At 41.5% G+C, this 20,358-nt stretch overlaps 2 protein-coding genes across 8 annotated transcripts in view; one reads left to right on the top strand and one right to left on the bottom strand.

The window, feature by feature from the left end:
* usp9 (ubiquitin specific peptidase 9) overlaps positions 1-14,641 on the top strand; it is a 45,922-nt gene extending 31,281 nt beyond the window's left edge. For 4 of the 6 annotated variants that reach the window (XM_034886217.1, XM_034886219.1, XM_034886215.1 and 1 more), the window contains 21 exons: positions 66-232; positions 504-612; positions 1,385-1,531; positions 1,659-1,805; positions 1,906-2,113; positions 2,198-2,418; positions 2,618-2,805; positions 2,904-3,077; positions 3,185-3,326; positions 3,512-4,268; positions 6,580-6,703; positions 6,785-7,010; positions 7,201-7,330; positions 7,473-7,658; positions 7,958-8,178; positions 8,267-8,355; positions 8,447-8,603; positions 8,917-9,129; positions 9,982-10,011; positions 11,712-11,810; positions 12,510-14,641. In XM_034886217.1, the coding sequence (XP_034742108.1) occupies positions 66-232; positions 504-612; positions 1,385-1,531; positions 1,659-1,805; positions 1,906-2,113; positions 2,198-2,418; positions 2,618-2,805; positions 2,904-3,077; positions 3,185-3,326; positions 3,512-4,268; positions 6,580-6,703; positions 6,785-7,010; positions 7,201-7,330; positions 7,473-7,658; positions 7,958-8,178; positions 8,267-8,355; positions 8,447-8,603; positions 8,917-9,129; positions 9,982-10,011; positions 11,712-11,810; positions 12,510-12,785 (4,011 nt within the window). In that variant the 3' untranslated portion in view covers positions 12,786-14,641. The remainder of the gene's footprint in view (positions 1-65; positions 233-503; positions 613-1,384; positions 1,532-1,658; positions 1,806-1,905; positions 2,114-2,197; positions 2,419-2,617; positions 2,806-2,903; positions 3,078-3,184; positions 3,327-3,511; positions 4,269-6,579; positions 6,704-6,784; positions 7,011-7,200; positions 7,331-7,472; positions 7,659-7,957; positions 8,179-8,266; positions 8,356-8,446; positions 8,604-8,916; positions 9,130-9,981; positions 10,012-11,711; positions 11,811-12,509) is intronic. The other 2 variants (XM_034886218.1, XM_034886220.1) reach the window with 1 other exon arrangement.
* Positions 14,642-16,280: 1,639 nt separating this feature from the next.
* rpl8 (ribosomal protein L8) lies at positions 16,281-19,949 on the bottom strand. 2 transcript variants are annotated; one of them, XM_034885549.1, is made up of 6 exons: positions 19,878-19,949; positions 19,288-19,431; positions 19,039-19,180; positions 17,959-18,177; positions 17,344-17,459; positions 16,281-16,475 (listed from the first exon to the last, which is right to left on the bottom strand). In XM_034885549.1, exons 2-6 carry the CDS (start codon positions 19,423-19,425, stop codon positions 16,317-16,319), a joined length of 774 nt encoding a protein of 257 aa, XP_034741440.1. In that variant the 5' UTR covers positions 19,426-19,431; positions 19,878-19,949; the 3' UTR covers positions 16,281-16,316. The 2 variants fall into 2 exon arrangements, with proteins under 2 accessions (XP_034741440.1, XP_034741439.1); XM_034885548.1 differs by lacking the exon at positions 19,878-19,949 and having other exon boundaries at positions 19,288-19,518.
* Between the last annotated feature and the right edge of the window lie 409 nt (positions 19,950-20,358).

Genomic DNA, 20,358 nt, shown 5'->3' with positions numbered 1-20,358 from the left:
AGCAAATTGAAAAATGTAATGTATGTCATTTTGCATTGTCTTTTATTGTTCCTTTTTCTCGTTAGACAAATGCAGCTAAGGAGCCAGATGGGGAAGATGAGCAGGTGTGTTGCGAGGCCCTGGAGGTGATGACACTGTGTTTTGCCCTCATGCCCACGGCTCTGGACACTCTCAGTAAGGAGAAGGCTTGGCAGACCTTCATCATAGACTTGCTGCTACACTGCCACAGCAAGTAAGTACACCAAGATGTGTTCCAACTAGGGCTATCAGTTCTTTAAAATATTTGATCGCATGATTGTCAATAGTGGACAGATTTTCACATTTTTACACTGCTTCCTGATTTCCCAAACTACAGAGCAAAACTATTTTCATAGCCCTAATTTCAACAATTGCTGCTGCATACATCTTCTGACTTAAATTGCGGAGACATCTTTTTTCATCTCCAGCCTTTTTTATAGGTCTTACAGGATATTCTGATGGTGATGTTGTCATTTTATAAACAGATCTGTGCGTCAAATGGCCCAAGAGCAGTTTTTCCTGATGGCAACTAGGTGCTGTATGGGCCATCGACCCCTCCTTTTCTTTATCACCCTTCTCTTCACTGTGCTGGGGGTGAGTTGCTACTGCCTTTTGTTCTGGAAGGCTCTGACACACCAACCCGACGGCCGACCGTCAGCAGAAAAGGCAGATGACCTGACTGCCTCCCCGAGTTGTTCAAAAAAGTGCCTCGTAAACAGACCAAAACAATGCCAACTTGAGTGTACGTTCTGCGCGTACGCAAGGCGTAATAGGTCTCCATAACAGCAGGGGCGCTTATCTTTATTGTCGCCCAAAATAAATGAAAACCGGCAGCTGATTGGACAAACGGGTAACTTGGGTCTGACTTCTCCTGAATTTCAAAAGTGACCATATGGTGGCTTGTTCGGAATAAAATCTTGTATTTTACAGAAATAGTTCACCAAAACGGGTTTCTGAAAACGTTTTACGCGAGAAATAGGCCATATAGGCCATACAGTAGCTGAATCTGTCTTCATTTCAGATTGACAAAAGTCCGTTAAAAGACTTAAGTCAGATTTTGAGAGGTGTTTGTCATGCTCATCCCGCTTGTAATTTCTGGATAAGCAATGCCCATCCACTGATTCAACATGTCAAATTGACCAAAATGAAGGCCGACGGCCCTTGCTACTGACAGCGGCACGGAACACACCAAACAAACTTGAGTTACTGACTTCGCCAGGCTCTCCGACGGCCGATAATCGTGTTGGTTTGTCAGCGCCTTAATAACTGTCATATGTCTGTCTGCATTGCAATGCACTACCACAGTGCCAGACATTTTAACAGTTAACTTCTCACAAGATCCTAATTTGAAATTGTCCATTTCCAGAGTACAGCCAAGGAGCGGGCCAAACATGCTGGAGACTACTTCACTTTACTCAGACATCTTCTGAACTATGCCTATAACAGCAACATCAACCTGCCAAATGCAGAGGTCCTGCTCAACAATGAGATTGACTGGCTCAAGCGGATAAGGGTAAATCAGCCTGTAAATTCTATGTTTCAGCCAATATGTCATATTATGCTCCCAGTAAAATCAATTTGAGGTTATCTAGTTTAGTCTTGGGCAGAGTTTATGGCTAACAATATGTTTAATATACTAGGATGAGGTTAAGAGGACAGGGGAGACCGGTGTGGAGGAGACCATCCTGGAGGGTCACCTTGGGGTTACCAAAGAGCTTCTAGCCTTCCAAACACCAGAGAAGAAGTATTACATTGGCTGCGAGAAAGGAGGAGCGAACCTCATTAAGGTAAAACAAACACACCACACCGAGAAATATTAATATAATCTTATTTTGTTTCCTTTCTTATAACATAACTAAGAGTATTTCTTCCTCTCTTCTTAATTAGGAGCTGATTGACGACTTCATCTTCCCAGCATCTAATGTTTACCTGCAGTACATGAAAAGTGGGGAGTTTCCCACTGAGCAGGCCATCCCTGTGTGTAGCACCCCTGCTTCTATCAACGCCGGCTTTGAGCTCCTGGTAGCACTGGCTGTTGGATGTGTTCGCAATCTCAAGCAAATAGTTGACACCCTGACTGACATGTACTACTTAGGTAGGTTAACACCAGTGTTGTAATTTCACATGATGATTTTTAAAATACATCATGCATGAGGGTGTGTTTTCCCTCCACTTCCAGGTTGTGAGACACTGACTGAGTGGGAATACTTGCCTCCGGTGGGGCCACGCCCCAACAAAGGCTTTGTGGGTTTAAAGAATGCCGGGGCCACCTGTTATATGAACTCTGTCATTCAGCAGCTGTACATGATTCCTCCAATCCGCAATGGCATCCTGGCCATTGAGGGCACGGGCACTGATGTGGATGATGACATGTCAGGGGATGAGAAGCAGGAGAATGAGGTACAGTCTGAGTTGGTCTTGCATTAAAGCTTCTGCAGAGAGAAGATGTTCATTTACAAATACGATCATCATTTGGCCATTACTCTTTAGTCGTGTTTACCCAGTGAACACAATGGCATATAGTAACAAAAAAGTGATTAACGATTGTGGATGTGGAGACATTTTGGTAATGTATCATCTGTATGTTTTGTCTCCACAGAGTAACGTGGATCCTCGTGATGAGGTGTTCAGCTACCACCATCAGTTTGACGATAAACCCTCCAGTAAATCAGAGGACAGGAAAGAGTATAACATTGGAGTACTACGTCACCTACAGGTCATTTTTGGACATCTGGCTGCGTCCAGACTTCAGTACTATGTCCCCAGGGGATTCTGGAAACAGTTCAGGTATTTTAATGAGTCATATTAATTTTGCATTTTGCCTGTGTAGCAGTTGCTGCTAATTGTCTTATCTCCACTAATTGTCTTATCTCCACCCTTTTTAGGTTATGGGGTGAGCCAGTGAACTTGCGGGAGCAGCATGATGCTCTGGAGTTTTTTAACTCTTTGGTTGACAGTCTGGATGAAGCTTTAAAAGCCCTGGGCCACCCCGCCATGCTGAGCAGGGTGCTGGGAGGGTCCTTCGCTGACCAGAAGATCTGTCAGGGATGCCCCCACAGGTAAGTCCAGTCCATTTCCCTGTGCTTAGTCACTGTAAATATTTTCACAAATAGAAAGTTGAGACTGCCTTGGGTTCTTGTTACCTAATAATGTTTTGTGTTGCCAGATATGAGTGTGAGGAGTCGTTCACAACACTCAATGTAGATATCAGAAACCACCAGAACCTGTTGGACTCCATGGAGCAGTATGTTAAAGGAGATCTGCTTGAGGGAGCCAATGCCTACCACTGTGAGAAGTGTAATAAGAAGGTGAGAAGAAAGCATCCATCTGCTTGTCAGCCAATGTTAACTCAAAAAGTGCTATGAAAAAATCTGATGAATGTTTAATGGCTGTCCCATGGTTTACTTAAAATATTTCTCTTTCTCAATAACTTTTATTCAAGGTGTATATAAAGGGCCAGATAAATAATCTCAATGTTTTCTCTCCTTGTCAGGTGGACACGGTGAAGCGCCTGCTAATAAAGAAGTTGCCACCTGTCTTGGCCATCCAGCTGAAGCGCTTTGACTATGACTGGGAGAGGGAGTGTGCCATCAAGTTCAATGACTACTTTGAATTCCCCAGGGAGCTGGACATGGAGCCATACACGGTAGCTGGTGTGGCCAAGCTAGAGGGCGATGACGTCAACCCTGAGAACCAGGTGATCCAACAGAATGAGCCCTCTGAACCCACACCTCCCGGAAGTTCCAAGTATCGTCTGGTGGGAGTGCTGGTCCACTCAGGCCAGGCGAGTGGCGGGCACTACTATTCCTACATAATCCAGAGGAACGGAGGCGATGGGGAGAAGAACCGCTGGTATAAGTTTGATGATGGGGATGTGACTGAGTGCAAGATGGATGATGAGGAGGAGATGAAGAACCAGTGCTTTGGAGGGGAATACATGGGCGAGGTGTTTGATCATATGATGAAAAGGATGTCGTACCGGAGGCAAAAGCGCTGGTGGAATGCCTACATTCTATTCTATGAGCGTATGGACTCTTTGGACAAGGACAGCGAGCTGGTCAAATACATCTCGGAGTTGACCATCTCCTCTACCAAGCCACATCAGGTCAAGATGCCTGGTGTCATCGAGTGCAGCGTCCGCAAGCAGAACGTCCAATTCATGCACAACCGAATGCAATACAGCCTGGAATATTTCCAGTTCATTAAGAAACTTCTGACCTGTAACAGTGTCTATTTAAACCCTCCTCCAGGTATGCATCTTTCTTTTGTGTTCTGCTAAGCTGAGCTCGTAAATGATGGATATGAACACATATTATTTTTTAATTTAATTTTCCTACGCTGTGTAGCTGGCTTTTTTAACATCTTATTTAACCAGGTATCGCCCATTGAAGTTGAAAACCTCCAAATAAAGTTGCAGACAAAATTATATAAAAACAATCACAAGAAAAAATATTAATATACGATAAAATAAACAAATACCAGACAGATCATTAACCACACAAGTAATTATTGTTAATGTGTGTAATTGTTCTGCAACATGCGTACATACATCAGGGATCGACAATGTACCCTTCAACAAATGGTTAACAATACCAGTGTTAATTTCTTTAAATGTTTATTGAACTGTACATTACACCTTTGCCGTGCATTATTGTGTGATTTGTTATAGCTGCACAGTATAATCATACTTTATCATATTATCATACTTATCCAGTCTAGGCATGGGCCGGTATGATAACTTTCAGCAAAAATATCAGTTTTACGGTATTGTGGTATTGCAATTTCAGCTTTGAAATAATTTTCAAATGTCTGGGTAAAAAACATTTTTTCCATTAAACAAAATGTATATTATTTTTTTAACCCTTTGCACACTGGCAGAGAAACAGATTACTAAAGTGCAGTTTCTTTCCTTGAGCACTCGTAAAAAAAACAACTAAAAAAACGCTCATATCATAGAAATGGTATAACAGAAATGTTACTGTTTTTGATACTTTGACTTTTTCAAACTGCGGTATACCTTGAAACCCGTAACTGGCCCATGCGTAGTCCAGTCATGATTTTACATATTCAATACCTCCAGAGGGCGGAGGCCTCTTTGACCCTTTGCACAGGGATAAATCATCCATGTGGAAAGGATTGGTGGTCAGTAGCGTTTAGCAAGCGTTGCCGAGAAATGCACTGCCTCTGTAGTGCATTATTAATGAAGCCAGAACCCCACAATGTTTCACAGGAAAATAAATGTTCGAGGGAAGTCATCAGTATGTTTTGTTTGCTACCATGTATCTTGTTGAGATGCTATTGCATCTTCTATTAAAATCCTTGTCAGCAGCATAGACATTTTTTTTAAACAAATGTTGGTTGTAAGCTAGGCAATCCACTAGGGCTGTACTTTGCCAGTCGACTAGTCGATTTATTGGTCGATACGTTCTGGCTCAACCAAAATTCTGATTGGTCGATTTTTTTGCCCCGTTAATTTCATCAGGTGGAAGCATAGACCGTTACGGTCTATGGGTGGAAAGCACTAATTGCTAATGGGGGTGTTTTCAGAGCACCCCTGTTGCACAGGTAAAAGTCTGTCTTCAGAACACCCCCATTGTTTTCTCTTTTTTGGATTATCCCAACCCACTGGGGACAGATTGAAGAAAGAACTAGAAAGCCTTGTATTAGTGGTTTGCTGAATAATTATTTATTTGTGAGTGTTTAGTTTCCAGTCAGTTCTCCTCTACCATGTTGAAGACATCGGCAGTGTGGCAGCATTTTACAAAAATAAATAACAGAATTGGCATATTTCGGAGTCTAATAATCGTTTTATAGCTACAGGCGCACCCACCTGCAATGACGGTGGCGTTCCACAGACACACCCACACCACGCTGGATGTTAAGCCTCTATCATCCAAATGCAAAAATAATATCACGGAAGGAATTATCAACTTTATTGCTCAGGAGGAGGGCTGTGTCCCTTGCTGTGGAGGGCTGAGGTTTTAAGAACTTGTTAATATACAGCGCCAGCACGCCACGCCATGACGCAAAATGTGAGGGACTCAAAGAGACACAAGTACTGCGGGACAGTACAGTTTAATCAAGTGGGCTGTAGAACAGACCAAAATAAAAGGAGATAACTTTTCCACTACTTGTAGACAGCAATGTATATTTATATATGTTGCGTGTCTATATCCACGTTAAAGTAATTTTCTTTATGTACGCCTGGGTTATCACTATTGATGTCAAGTCATTGCTAATAAGCAGACCCAAATGGAATCTGCAGCGATGATCCGAAATGAAAATCTGCCGAATTTAGTGCATCGTTTTTTGGTTGAGGTGGAAATGTGTTTCAATTTTGAAATGTAATTTTAATTTATTAATTGAAAATCTGCTGAAAATTTTGCATCGACTGCTAATAAGACTAGATATATTCTCGATAACATTTCTGTAATGTGATCCATCCATGAGTAAAGTCTCTCTCGGTGTAGCTTCAGAGATTGTCAGCTTATCTCATAGTACTTAGCAAATAACCAGGAAGACTTTCACTGTGTTATGTTAATTTTTGCTCTCTTTTATCAGGACAAGACCATCTTCTGCCAGAGGCAGAGGAGATTGCTATGATAAGCGCTCAGCTGGCTGCTAGGTTCCTCTTCAGCACAGGTTTTCACACCAAGAAAGTAGTACGGGGTCCTGCCAGTGACTGGTAAGCTCCATCTACCTCTATGTTTTTGGATTTTCTCCATTATTTTCCCTCTATAACCATTCTCCATGTCCTTTCCTATAGGTATGACGCCCTATGCATCCTACTGAGACACAGTAAGAATGTACGCTATTGGTTTGCACACAAAGTCCTGTTTGCTTACCCTAACCGGTTCTCAGAGTATCTGCTAGAGTGCCCGAGCGCTGAGGTCCGTGGTGCATTTGCCAAGCTCATTGTCTTTATCGCTCACTTCTCCTTGCAAGACGGCCCATGCCCCTCCCCCACCGCCTCGCCTGGACCCTCTACTCAGGTTGGTGCCAAACTTCAGATGGAAAATGGCTTTTTATTAGGACTGAAGATACTTAAAGCTGTTTCAATCACAAGTTAATTAAAAAAGATAATTAATGCCGTTTGTATCACCGAGTGGTTTCTTATCCCCTATTTTTGATTGATGTAACCCTACTGTGGTTTGTCTGTTGTTTTCCCTGTTTGTATATCAGGGCTGTGATAACCTCAGTCTCAGTGACCATCTGTTGAGAGCTGTGCTCAACCTGCTCAGAAGAGAGGTTTCTGAACACGGCCGTCACCTGCAGCAGTACTTTAACCTCTTTGTCATGTATGCCAATCTGGGTAAGGAGCACACAGCAATCACACTCCTGCCAAGTACATCTGTTCCTTAGTGAATTGTACAAGCAAGGTTTATACATTTTTTTAATTCATAATTAGTTTGGGACTTAAAATGCTGTATTCTTTCCTTTTTGCCCCCTCGCAGGCCTGGCAGAAAAGACCCAGCTGTTGAAACTGAATGTCCCAGCCACTTTCATGTTGGTCGCTCTGGACGAGGGTCCCGGCCCTCCCATTAAGTATCAGTACGCTGAGCTGGGCAAGCTCTACACTGTGGTCTCCCAGCTGGTTCGTTGCTGTGACGTCTCTTCACGCATGCAGTCCTCAATTAATGGTGAGTGTTACTTTTCAGCCACACAAAATTTGGTATGAACTCTGGCAATATGACCCTGTAATAAGTCATTAGACTTACATTAGACAGAATTTAAGCCCAATGAAGATTTTTATCCTTGCTCAGGATCTTGTGACTGACAAACCAGACACTGAGCCTCTGTATTGTGTAGGTAGAGCTTAAGGCTTACAGAAATGAACAATTAAAGACGCTTACAAAAGAAACCATTTTTGTATTTCCCTCTAATTGCTTCATATATTTCAAATTAGAGTTCCTCTAAATTCTCCCCTTTCCCTCTCCAGGTAACCCTCCTCTTCCTAACCCGTATGGTGATACCAACCTGACGGCCCCAGTGATGCCTGTGCAACAGCTGGTAGCAGAAATCCTGTTTGTGAGGACCAGTTACGTGAAGAAGATAATCGAGGACTGCAGCAACTCTGAGGAGACAGTGAAGCTGCTTCGCTTCAGCTGCTGGGAGAACCCTCAATTCTCCTCCACTGTGCTCAGTGAGCTGCTCTGGCAGGTAAATACATGCCCAACATGACATCTATAGTTGTGCAGGTGGTATACTTGTATGTGGCCACAAGATTATGTGTGTTGTGTGTCTGCAGGTGGCGTACTCCTACACCTATGAGCTGAGGCCTTACCTGGACTTGCTGCTACAGATCCTACTCATTGAGGACTCCTGGCAGACACACAGGTCAGACAGATTGCTCAGTTTTTAAATTAAGAGTGCTGCATTGTTTTGTATGTACAAGTTCAATTTCACTTTTCCCCGTTTGGATGAACAGGATCCACAATGTGCTAAAGGGCATTCCTGATGACAGAGATGGGCTCTTTGACACCATCCAGCGCTCCAAGAACCACTACCAGAAACGAGCCTACCAGTGCATTAAGTGCATGGTGGCCCTCTTCAGCAACTGCTCCGTGGCCTACCAGATCCTACAGGTACACTTACTGACAAAGCAATCTCTCACACTACACATTTGCCATTAAAGGAATTTGTGATTTTAAAGTGCCAGATAACTTTGGGGACAACCAATTTCGCCAAAACAACCTTTTTTTCTAGATTTAGTTCTCACACCTAATTACTTAGGGAAGAGCATTTATCTTCTGCAGTAAAGTTACTTTAATTTGCATTTTCTGAACATGTATAAATGTAAAACACTAAAACAGTCAAATTATATGTTAATAATACTGCCTATTGCATTCACAGCTGCATCCATATATGCTAATCAACATGTTCTCCTTGTGTCTACAGAGTAATGGTGACCTGAAAAGAAAATGGACGTGGGCAGTGGAGTGGTTAGGGGACGAGCTGGAGAGGAGGCCATACACAGGGAATCCCCAGTACACCTACAACAACTGGTCCCCTCCGGTTCAGAGCAATGAGACCTCCAACGGCTATTTCCTGGAGCGTTCGCACAGTGCACGTATGACCCTTGCCAAGGCCTGTGAACTTTGTCCCGAGGAGGTAATGGCATCAACATTGTGCCTTTCACTCTCTCACACACACACACACACACACACACACACAAAGACACACACGTGTGTACATTAAGATTATCCTCCAGTCTTAGGGACTGTGCTTAGGGAGCCAAATCATCACTATATAAAGCTATAGGACACTGACATGTGATGTACAGTGGAACACATCTGTAGTCCAGAACAGCTGTTCAAAATCACTGTTAAACTTTTCTGAGCAAGTCAAACATCAGTATGGAGGGGAACTTTCTGTTACATGCAAATATATAAATATTGTAAAAACACCGCAGTAAAACATATCTGCATGGCCGATGTTGCCATAGGAACATGTAAACAATAGTGTACAGTGGTGAAAGTAACAGAAAAATCCCATACAAATACTGTATGACTGAGGCAGAGGAGATTTAACAACCTACTGAATTATTAATAATTGATTACTGGATTGACCAGAGAATTTATGATCAACACTTTGAATGATTCAGTTATCGTTTGTCGTATATGTCAGTATAAAATGAAAATGTTTAGGGTTTCTTAGCTTGTTGCTTTTTTTCTGACATTTTATAGAAGAAATGATTTTGTAGATAATTTAAAATCTGACATTTAATAGACAGTTAATTAATTGGGCCCATTAATTACAACCCATTAAATGTTAAATGTCCACCCTAAGCTACAGCTATGACTATGTTTGCTATGCTGAATATGTTTTTGTCTTTATTCATGGCTGCAGTTCACAATGCATACAAATATCATTTTTTGTTCTCACTTAAAATAAGTTACTTGTATTTTTATGTTGACAAAACCAGTTAAATGACACACTTTTCCTGTAATATTCCATACACAGCTCAAGTGTACTCAGGGAAGCCCAGGGAAGGTCAGTATTCCAGGCACCACAACATAAAGGAAGGAAATGAAAACAATATTTTATTGAAGGATTAGCAGAGAAACAGTTGTCCAATGTTTAGATCACAAACACAGTTAACACTTTGTTTAGTTAGAATTGTACAATTTTGTGTTTCCTTTAGCTCAAACAGTCATCAGTGGCAAAGGCTAGAAGCATTGTGTCATGTTGAGTCCTTATAGGTTTTCTCATTCTCAACTTTGCTCCATTTTCTTTTTGTACTTTTGATATGCATTTATGTGAGACAAATGTAAAAAATAGTCAAAGGAGGTTATTGTAAGGCCATACAAACTACCAGAATAATAAATTAAAATGCACTTTGAGTTTAGAAGATATACCCGAGATGTTTTATTTTCTGTTGACTTCTCAAATGACGTTCATGCTGTGCTAGTAACACAGATTGTGACCATAGGTAAATGACAAAATAAAACAAAATTGCCATTCTCCATCCTGTCATCCACTCGTACAGTAAAAGAAAAGGTGGACAGGCAGCCTGTGAGATGCCATATAGTTTAACTGGGAAAATAAATCATGTTATGCAGCTGCACACAGTGAACAGATCTTTGTTCTCTTGCTGTCCTGTTGCCCAGTCCCAGTGGTTCGCCAAAGCAACATCACTGACATAGCCAGTCCTCCATCTCAATCTAGGGCTCTTTTTGCCAATGTTTTACTTTTCCCCAACTCAAACTGGGATGCCGCCAGCCACCTGCATCTGATTGAAATCTCTTAGCCTCATCTATATTATCCTAGTATTCAGTAGTAGTTACAGCATTTAAACTGTGAGGCCAAGACTGTACTGTGCTTTAGGCCTAATGTTGTCTTCATTATGTTTTTGTAGTCAATATACTAGGTATTTATAGGCTCTTGTCATTTTTGTAGTAACTTGTTAACCATTTGACATTATGTAGCTCCAGAAATAAATCTAAAAGCTGACTATTCTCACCTGATCGTTGGGAGAACCACTCCTTCAGAAAATTAGGACACAATTTGACAAAACAACCTGTAACTCAGGTTGTCAATCGTCAGAATGTAGTTTAAAATATTGTAGGCATTAAACAGTTTACAGTTTTGATAGCTAGATTGAAAATTACATGGTCTTTGTAAAGAAATATATTAGTACATGAGCTTCACATATTACACGTTTGTGTTAAAGGACTGACAGGTTCTGTTTTTCCAGTTATGACTTTACATCATGTGTATATACATATCTGCGCACATTAAAGAATTGTAATTTACCTTGACACATAGATAAAAATTCTTAACAGTAGTTAATGAAATGATACGGCTGGCATTTGTTGACCGTTAGAAAAACGTAATGAACATTTATCACCAGCCTTGAAAGTGGCACTGACGTAAACTCCACAGTAGAGGTTCATGTGCGCCTCCTGTTAGCTGTTTTTCTAAAGACCTAACCGCAGCTCTCCTGCTGAGAGGATGCTCTCAGGAGTAGAATCCACCCACACATAATCATATCTAATTTGAACTTCATTTACTTGATAATTTAACACAGTAATTTGATTTTTCACCCGACAACCCTACTCGCTATTTGACACAGAAGCTTAACATTTTACCCACTGTTGTGTTCCAGTAACTTAGCATTTCCTGTTGTGTATATTTTAAATAAGTATTTTACTTTAAAATTAATGTGATAACATTTATGTCATGTCTTCTAGGAGCCAGATGAACAGGAAGCAGCGGATGATCAAGACTCTTCCCCACCTGAAGACACCTCTCTGTACCCACACTCTCCTGGAACCACACAGTTTCAGCAGGTAGCGTATCAAGGGTCCCGTTTATCCGTTTACATCAGTTGGTGACATATAAAACACATTCTATTGTCATGGGATCATTATATTTATGTTTTTACCATTTGTGACGTACCTATCGTAGCAGAGAGTACAAATGGGGAAGGCAGCATCAGTTCTTGTAGCCGCTCTCTCATTAACCATGAATAATTCCAGTAACCATGGCAACATATCTTTTAACTTAATTATGTGTCAGTTTATGCTCACACAACCACGGGCTAAGGTTAGAAATTTCTGGTTTGTGTTGCTTGAGTTGTGCCATTACTTTGTCTAATCGTTAATGTCGACAAATCCCATTAAAAGACCAAATCAAACCAAGCATTATTTCTCGAGAAGCCAAAGATTGACTCAAAATCAGCCGCGTTTATGATAATGAAGTAACATCGTCACTCAGAACGATGTGGCATGTTTTTTTTTAATTTAACAATGGAGACTCCATGGCACAGAGGAATGAGATATATCAAGGTTTTGATACACAAACAATTTTTGTTAGATTAGAGGATGTTAGAAACCTCTTCTAGCCTTTGACATGCCCAAAACATGTGGCTGTGGGTGCTTGGGTCAGATTCATTACATTTAAGTCAAGCATTTTATTATACGTAGTTGTATCTAACAGTTTAGTTGTTATAATCCACTGATTTTTGACAACTTTCTCCCACCGAACAGAACAACCACCCCCATGGGCAGCCGTACACTGGGCCTGCTGCTCAGCACATGAACAACCCTCAGCGTCCTGGTCCTGCCTCTGCTCCGACTCCAGGCCCGACCCAGACCACCCCCACCCCAGGCCCTGGTCCCACTCCTGGCCCAGGCCCACGAGCACAAGAGAACTGGGAGAGCACCGAGGACGTGGCCCCTGCCCCTGCCCCGGCCCCGGCCCCTGCCCCAGCCCCCGCCCCCAACACCTCTACTACCCCAACGCCTGCCCCGCCTAAGGAGTAACAACCCCTACCCCTCTGCTGTGCCTCGAGCCTCCATCGTCCCGCTCTCCTTCCTCTCATCCTTCGGTCAACAGAGCTCCTCGTCGGGCCTCTCTCTCTCTCTCTCTACTTCTCTCTGGCCCCAGGGCAGGGCAGAGCCAGGCCTCCCATCCCCTCTCCAGGCCACTGCTCTCCCGTTGGCCTGTGGTAGGTGCTCTTCCCTGGCCTGGCGCCTCTTGACCGTGTGACAGGGCCCTACTGTTGGCTGCAGAGGCAAGGGAGTGGACAAGAGTTCTAACAAAGAAAAACAAATTTACCCAGAGCTGACAATGCTGATGCGGTTGTCTACACGACAAAAAGGTGTACATAGTATGTTAATGTTTTTGACTGTTCAGATCCCCCAGTAGCATAACTCTGTGTTTGCTGTTGGGAGATGTTGCAGATATTATGAAAAACAAAATGGAAATTATAAATAAGAAAAATGCCCAAAAAAAAGAAGACAACAACTCCTCTTTGTTTTATCACCCATGCTCAGCAGTAAAGTTTGTTCTACCATCGGACGGTTACTGGTCATTCAACTGTAGAAGGATGCATTGTTATTATCATAATTATATTATTATTCTTAAGCTCCTTGGCAACCTTATGACCCATGCCAAATCAACTCACAAGCTGTGGTTGGTTTTAGTGTGAGATATGGAATGGTTGGGTGGACTTTTACAGTGTTTGGTTGATGTGAAAAAGCAGTGATGCAACATTGTTCTGAATCTCATTGCCTTTTTATTTTTCTTTCTCTTTTTTTTTTCTTCTTTTTGTTCTGGTAATTAATTCAATCCTTTTTGAAGCTCTATTTAATATGCTGTAACATTTAGCATGGCTTCTCACCAGAATAGTGTAGCCCAAGGGAAGACTTGTGATCATAACAACCTAAAGCTGTTCTTAATCCACATGTCCAGAGGGGTGTTGTTACCCTTAGGTTTTTTTTTTTCTTCTTTTTTTTTTCTACTCATCTACCCTATCTACAATGAGGGCGATATTTTGAACCGATATATGAATAAGTGGCTTTTCAATTGCACATTATAATCCTCCAACTTCAACATTTGGCAGTCAGTTTTGGTGGGATAGACGGCTTAGCTTTCATCTTAAAGAATTCTGAAAAATAAAACACGTATGCAACAGAATTGCTGCACTGGGTTATCTGGTGTAAAATAGACTGTGTGGTTTGCTTCGGTCTCTTCAATAGCGTCTAGTCGTAGACAGACTTTTGCCCATCGGCTTCCTCTCCGCCGTGGAGCTGGTCAGGTGTGGCGTCTCGGCTGTTTCGGGATGAAGTTAGCAGCAGTGGGACCCTCGCCCTGTTGCTCTACAGAGTATAGGTTCCACAGCAGGGTTGTACCGTAAGAATAGCAGCTGGTTAGTCATGTTGCAACTTGAGCTAACTTGTAATTCTGTAGGAGTAAAAGGTAAACATCAGTAAATACTGTATTTAATTGGTAACTTGAATGCATGTATTTTTTGAAATTTTTTTTTTTTGTCTAAAACATACCAAATACTCCTGCAAATGAAAATATTCTGCCCATCGTATTATATTTAAATATTTTGCTCTTATTTTATAGAATTTATTTTGTTGTATTTCACTAAAAAATAGAATTTGATTTAAGAGGAACATTTTTGTCCTTGTGTTATTTTTAAAGAAGATATTGACTGTACAGAGTTCTGCGCCCTGTTTTTTGCCGACTTTTGTTTTGGCCATGGTGTGACGTTGAATTCTGGAGCTACAGTCGCGATGTGGACTTTCACTTTGTGAGGTTTTTTGTGCACAGAAATATAACAAAAAAAAAAAGCATTGCGCCCTTAGCAAATAAAGAACATGGAATCTTGCCCGTGTCTTTTTACTTGTGGACAATAATTGGTAATCATCACCAAAGTTCATTCAAAACGTTTCCAACTATACACAATAGCTAACTAAACAGAATCAGCTGATGTTTGGCACCAAGTTATGACAAGTAGGGTTTGTTTCCCCATCAGAATCCAGAAGGATAATTTGGGATGAGGTTACTGTTGGAGATCCCTTTTAAAGGAGCATTCCTCAATCCTCTAATGTAATACAGCACCACAAAATTCATGTTCAAAATAATTGTAAAGTTGATTCTACACCTTTTCTAAATCAGTTTAAACAAAGACTGAACATACCTTTTATGGAGGCAGGATGGATTGCAGGACTGATAGACTACACTTCATTGGTTTTAGCTAGGTCTACCTAATAAACTGCCAGCTGAGCGTGTAATGTCAGTCTTTCTGTAAATGTTCCAGGTTAATTGAGCCTGTTAGATCTTAACTTACAGAAACACTGCAGTACCAACTCTGTTGCATTATGGGAGATACACGGACCTAAAGTCAAGATAGCTCTGCCTCTACTAAATCTTTGACTGTTTTTTGTGTTTAATCTCTTTGGAGTGCCACTGCTTTGTAGAAGTGACAAATTGCTGGATGTTATCATTGTCTCCCAACCTGAGGGGGAGGCGCACTCTTCATGAGGTCCAAAGAAAAACTGAAACGCATGCTACGATTTCAGATTTTGTTTTTCGAGAATTGCTGGATAATTTAACTTTTGCACGTCTCTAAAACACTTTCAGATGAAAACAAAACCTTTTTTGTATTGTATCTCCAAATAAATTTAATTAAATCGTCACCATTTAATCAACCTATAAATAAATTAAGCATTGGCGTTCAGCGTTAAGGGCTGAGAACTGTCCTGATTCAGGTGCTCCCTCTAGTGCACATTTGCTCAGTTACATGTTTTAAAAGGGAAAATCTAGCTGGATGGAGATTCTTTCAATTAATCCTATCTTTATATACCCCCATAAGGTTACAGTTTGTGGTTTTCTGATATGCAGAAGAGAAAACACTTTAGAATAATTTAACACAAACCACAACAGGTTTAAAATCTCTTACTATTTAACTACTCATTGACGGCGGTCAGATTTATTGCCTGTAACAGACTTGGCCATGTAAACCTAATACTTGCCTCAAAATGTTAGGGTACCTGCTGTAAATGATGTAGTTTGATTAGTAGCCAATAGAATCATGGTCTTATGGTAAGAGGTTAAAATAGCTTTAGATGCCAAAAAACACCACAAATGTATCAGTTACATATAATTGTAAATCTTGTATTTGTCTTTGTTGAACCAAAAAATTGCCATTTTGTTAGCAGTACACAAGATTAAGAGTGTCATTGCAGGCATTAAGACTTTGTCAGAGTAGGAAAAGCACTTAGCATTCAATAGCTCAGTACTCACAGCGTCCAGGTAGGCTGTGACAATTGGACCAGCTAAACGGACTTCAGCAATCATTACTTGCATCATTTACACATGTGCTTTTTGTACGGTCAACTGACAAATAAGTCTTCTTTGGAAAGGGCAATTTATTGATCATTTTACCTCTCAACTCTAAACATCTGTCCCACTTGGATATTTGATCTTTGTGTGTGTGTGGACCCAGAAATGAAGCAAAAGAACAGTCTTTTGGAACACGTTTTTATTATCAAGAGTCAGGTTTAGTTCTCCTTCTCTTGCACGGTCTTTGTTCCACGCAGTCTGCCCGTACGACGAGCAGCAATAAGACCGACCTTGCGACCAGCAGGTGCATCCCTCCTGATCGTTGAGGGTTTGCCAATATGCTGATGGTTACCACCACCGAAGGGATGCTCAACGGGCTGCACAGGGAGGAAAGAAAAGAGGACATTAGTCTGAGGGAAACCTTCATTTGTTATCGTAGTTGCATCCTTGCACTGAGCAAGAGAACAAAACCCAAAATATACGGAATACTTTGCCTCATTTCTAGAAAACAGAGACTGGCCAAAACAAGCTATACAGAAAACGTCTAGTATACACTGTTGGCAGAACAGCATAGTAATCCATCTTAATTCCAGAAACCCAGCACCAACCAAGCTTCTTTTTACTGAGCTATGATAAATATATTTTCACATTGAGGGACAAATTTGGACTTCATTAATGTTAGGGATTCAGTGTTTTTAAATGTAGACCACACACCATCCATTTAGGAAATGTTAAGTGGTCTGGCCCTCACAAATGCTTCTACATGCAAGACCAAATCTTCATATCAGCGTCACCTTACTGGACAAAGTCGCTACCAAAACATTTTAAAAGGACAAACGGTCTAACCCAGCAGCTGAACAATTTCACACAACTAAAAAAAGTGCTCAATTTAAAGCAATATGTGCAATGTCTCAAAACTTCTTGTAACTTGAGATAAACAAGTTTAGAAAATGGTTAGCAAAGGCTAATGAGAACCTCCAACTCTGAACAGAAAACCACCTTTTTCTCCACCTTAAGGCTTTTCCTTCATCAGCACATTGAGACATACTCTTCCCCTATGCTGCAGTAGACTGTCAATTATTTAAGTCCTGTATTATCAAGCCTCCATGATGTACAAAACATGTCCTTCAAAATAGGTCAACGTCTCATCGCTCACTGTTCCTAATCCTGCAGTGACGTCAGAAATTCAGTTGTACCTGGTTCGAGTCATAGAGAACACGGTTGCATTTGTTGGAGTTCACTTACGTTCATAGCCACACCACGGACACGTGGCCAGCAGTTCCTCTTGGCCTTGTACTTGTGGTAGGCACGACCAGCCTTCAGGATGGGCTTGTCAATACGACCACCTCCAGCAACCACACCTTTAACACACACACACACACACACACACAAAGTCAAAGTGCTATCACATTCTTCAGTTCACAAACAGTTTCCAAAGTAACATAGTAGGGCTGGGCAATATATTGATGCATCAATATCGCAAGAGGAGACTAGATATCGTCTTAGATTTGGGATATATTGTAAAAATATTATGTTAAATTTAGTCTTTACCTGGTTTTACAGGCTGCATTACGGTAAAGTGATGTCATTTTCTCAACGTACCAGACCTTTCTAGCTGTGCTATTATTTACCTTTACTCACTAAGCCATTAAATAATTTCTGGAGAATATTTATCAAAAATCTCACTCTGTAAAAAACATTTTGTTAATGCACCTATAGTATACAATATCGTTGCAATATTGACATTGAGGTATTTGGTCAAGAATATTGTGATATTTCATTTTCTCTATATTGCCTAGCCCTACGCCAGAGCAACAATGAGTGAACTTTTAAGCTCTACGTTACATTAAGGGTCCTTACCGACAACCGCTCTGTTGGCAGAGGCGATAACTTTCTTGGAGCCTGAGGGGAGCTTGACTCTGGACTTCTTGGTCTCAGGGTTGTGGGAGATGACTGTGGCGTAGTTTCCTGACGCGCGGGCCAGCTTGCCTCTGTCGCCGGGCTTCTCTTCCACGCAGCAGATGATGGTTCCCTCGGGCATTGTGCCAACAGGCAGGACGTTGCCGATGTTCAGCTGAGCTGTGGGATAAAAACAGTGAGACATGGGCATTTTTTTCTGAAACACTTCCATCCAACAAGATCCCAATTTCACCTGATTATGCGCACTGCATTTCCAAAGAACTAATGTTTTCTAAACATTTCTAAAATTGAGCCCCATTGAAACATCTTTTGAGGTGGCATAAATGCACTACAACTTAGTAAGATGTCAAACATGCTGCAGTCGCTGAATAAATAAAAAGGAGGCAGAGATGCAACCATTTTCCACTTCAAATCCTGGTCGGACTTAGATTGTTCTATATTTACCAAATTTCCCAGTTCAGAGCTTGTCTGTACATTTCAGAGATAAACCTCAATACTTAACATGTGCTGGCAATTTCACATCAATCTTATTGTTGAATAACTCCCTTTCCCTCAACATGCTGCAACTCACTAAATCCAGCTTAACATTTCTGCAACACTTTCAACATGCTTCAAAGGATTATTAGTTAAATGACAGCATTAATGTCGGGTCAAGACAGAGCTACAGTAAATTGTTGAAATAATATCAAGAAAAGTTAAAGAGAAACAGAAACTTTACTTTTAAAGGATTCAATTAACTGAAGACATTACACAATCTTTCATATTAGAATGAAAAATAAGTTTCAAACCCCATTATTTGACGTTGTGCAAGCAAGGCATCTGTAACAATCCTGTCATTTGTGAACCTTTTTGGATCATTTACATAACAGACTTATGACATGTGGATGAAGTATAATGTAATTATGTATAAAAAGGCGGAATGGTGGAGCTAGGTTGTGAGTAGAGCTAGGACAACAGACTACAATCCAAACAGTAATCAGTGTTCAATTGTAATAAGTTGAACCCTCTACAGTGTCTTACCTTTCTTGCCGCAGTAGATGAACTGTCCAGTGTGGATGCCCTCAGCAGCGATGAAGAGCTCGGTCCTCTTCTTGAAGCGGTATGGGTCACGGAAGGCCACTTTGGCCAGGGGAGCACCACGGCCGGGATCATGGATAATATCCTGAGTGAGTAGACCACCACAAAAGCAAAATGTCAGCGTTTGTTCACCAACAACCAGTGTGGCGACGTCAAGCAACTCCTAAAAACAGTGCCAGAGTCCTCACGTACCTTCACAATCCCCTTAATGTAGCCATGGCGTTCAGCGAAGTCAATGTGACGGAGTTTAGCGGCTCCTTTTCTGTGCTTGACATGGGCTTTGAACACGGAGCCCGCACCTTTTCTCTGTCCCCTGATTACACGTCCCATCGTGTCCTGAAACAGAGAGACAGGCGGCGTTCTTTGGCAGCCAGACATGCGAGTACGAACTTTTGAGGCCTGTTGCTAATGCTTTCAATTAACTACTGACTATAAAACACATTCAACCTAACGTTTATGTAACTTAAACCGGCATTTAGTATATAAATTACATTATCTATAGCTTCTCCGAACGGCTCACATTCGAGACAGAACACAGACCCGCTCTGAGCATAGCGTCTGCCGGCCTTAGCCTTAGCCGCTACTTACTGCACTTAGTCACCACTCAGCCACAGAACCACAACAAAACGCTTCAAAACTAATGTCTGTCTTTACAATACTCAGTGAGATACACTCGTTTACATTTTATGCCCATTTAGAAATGTTTGTTTAAAGTGGATGAACTAAGAAAAACATGATTTAGGACAGATTGTACGAGGGGAATCAGACAGTCGATGTCCTACCTAAACTCCGTTGACGGAAAGAGGAAGTGCAAGGGAAAATCAGAGGTTTTCTTCCGGATAAATCTCCGCGGTGCTTGATGGGAGTTGGAGGCAGATGTACATGTCCATGTAGGAAGTAAAATGAGATAGTTCATCCCTTGTGGATAAAGTTATTTTTATATTTTTAGGAGTCCAACCCCGCGGGTACGCGGACCGCAGTATAGCAGCAAAGCGCTACGCGGTTCACACAGCGGGGCTGCGGAAACCTATTGTTTTTCTATGGATTTGTCTCCATTGTTGTTGTTGTTGTTGTTCATTATTATTCTCCACGTAAAACTCCCACTGCGGCCTAAACCGTAGGCCTATATGGTGTCGGTGTGCTATTTTCAGCACTGGTCTAAAACTTAAAGAGTATATGGCTGCAGCCTGGAGCGTCCCATGTCATCCGTCCCGTCTCATGCGGTCTCGTATCATTGACCCACTGTCACCACTAGGTGGCGCT

Source organism: Etheostoma cragini, chromosome 11, assembly GCF_013103735.1.
Source record: "Etheostoma cragini isolate CJK2018 chromosome 11, CSU_Ecrag_1.0, whole genome shotgun sequence".
Lineage (NCBI taxonomy): Eukaryota > Metazoa > Chordata > Actinopteri > Perciformes > Percidae > Etheostoma > Etheostoma cragini.
The sequence above is the reverse complement of the archived record's forward strand: the minus strand, read 5'-3'. Positions and strand labels throughout refer to the sequence as shown.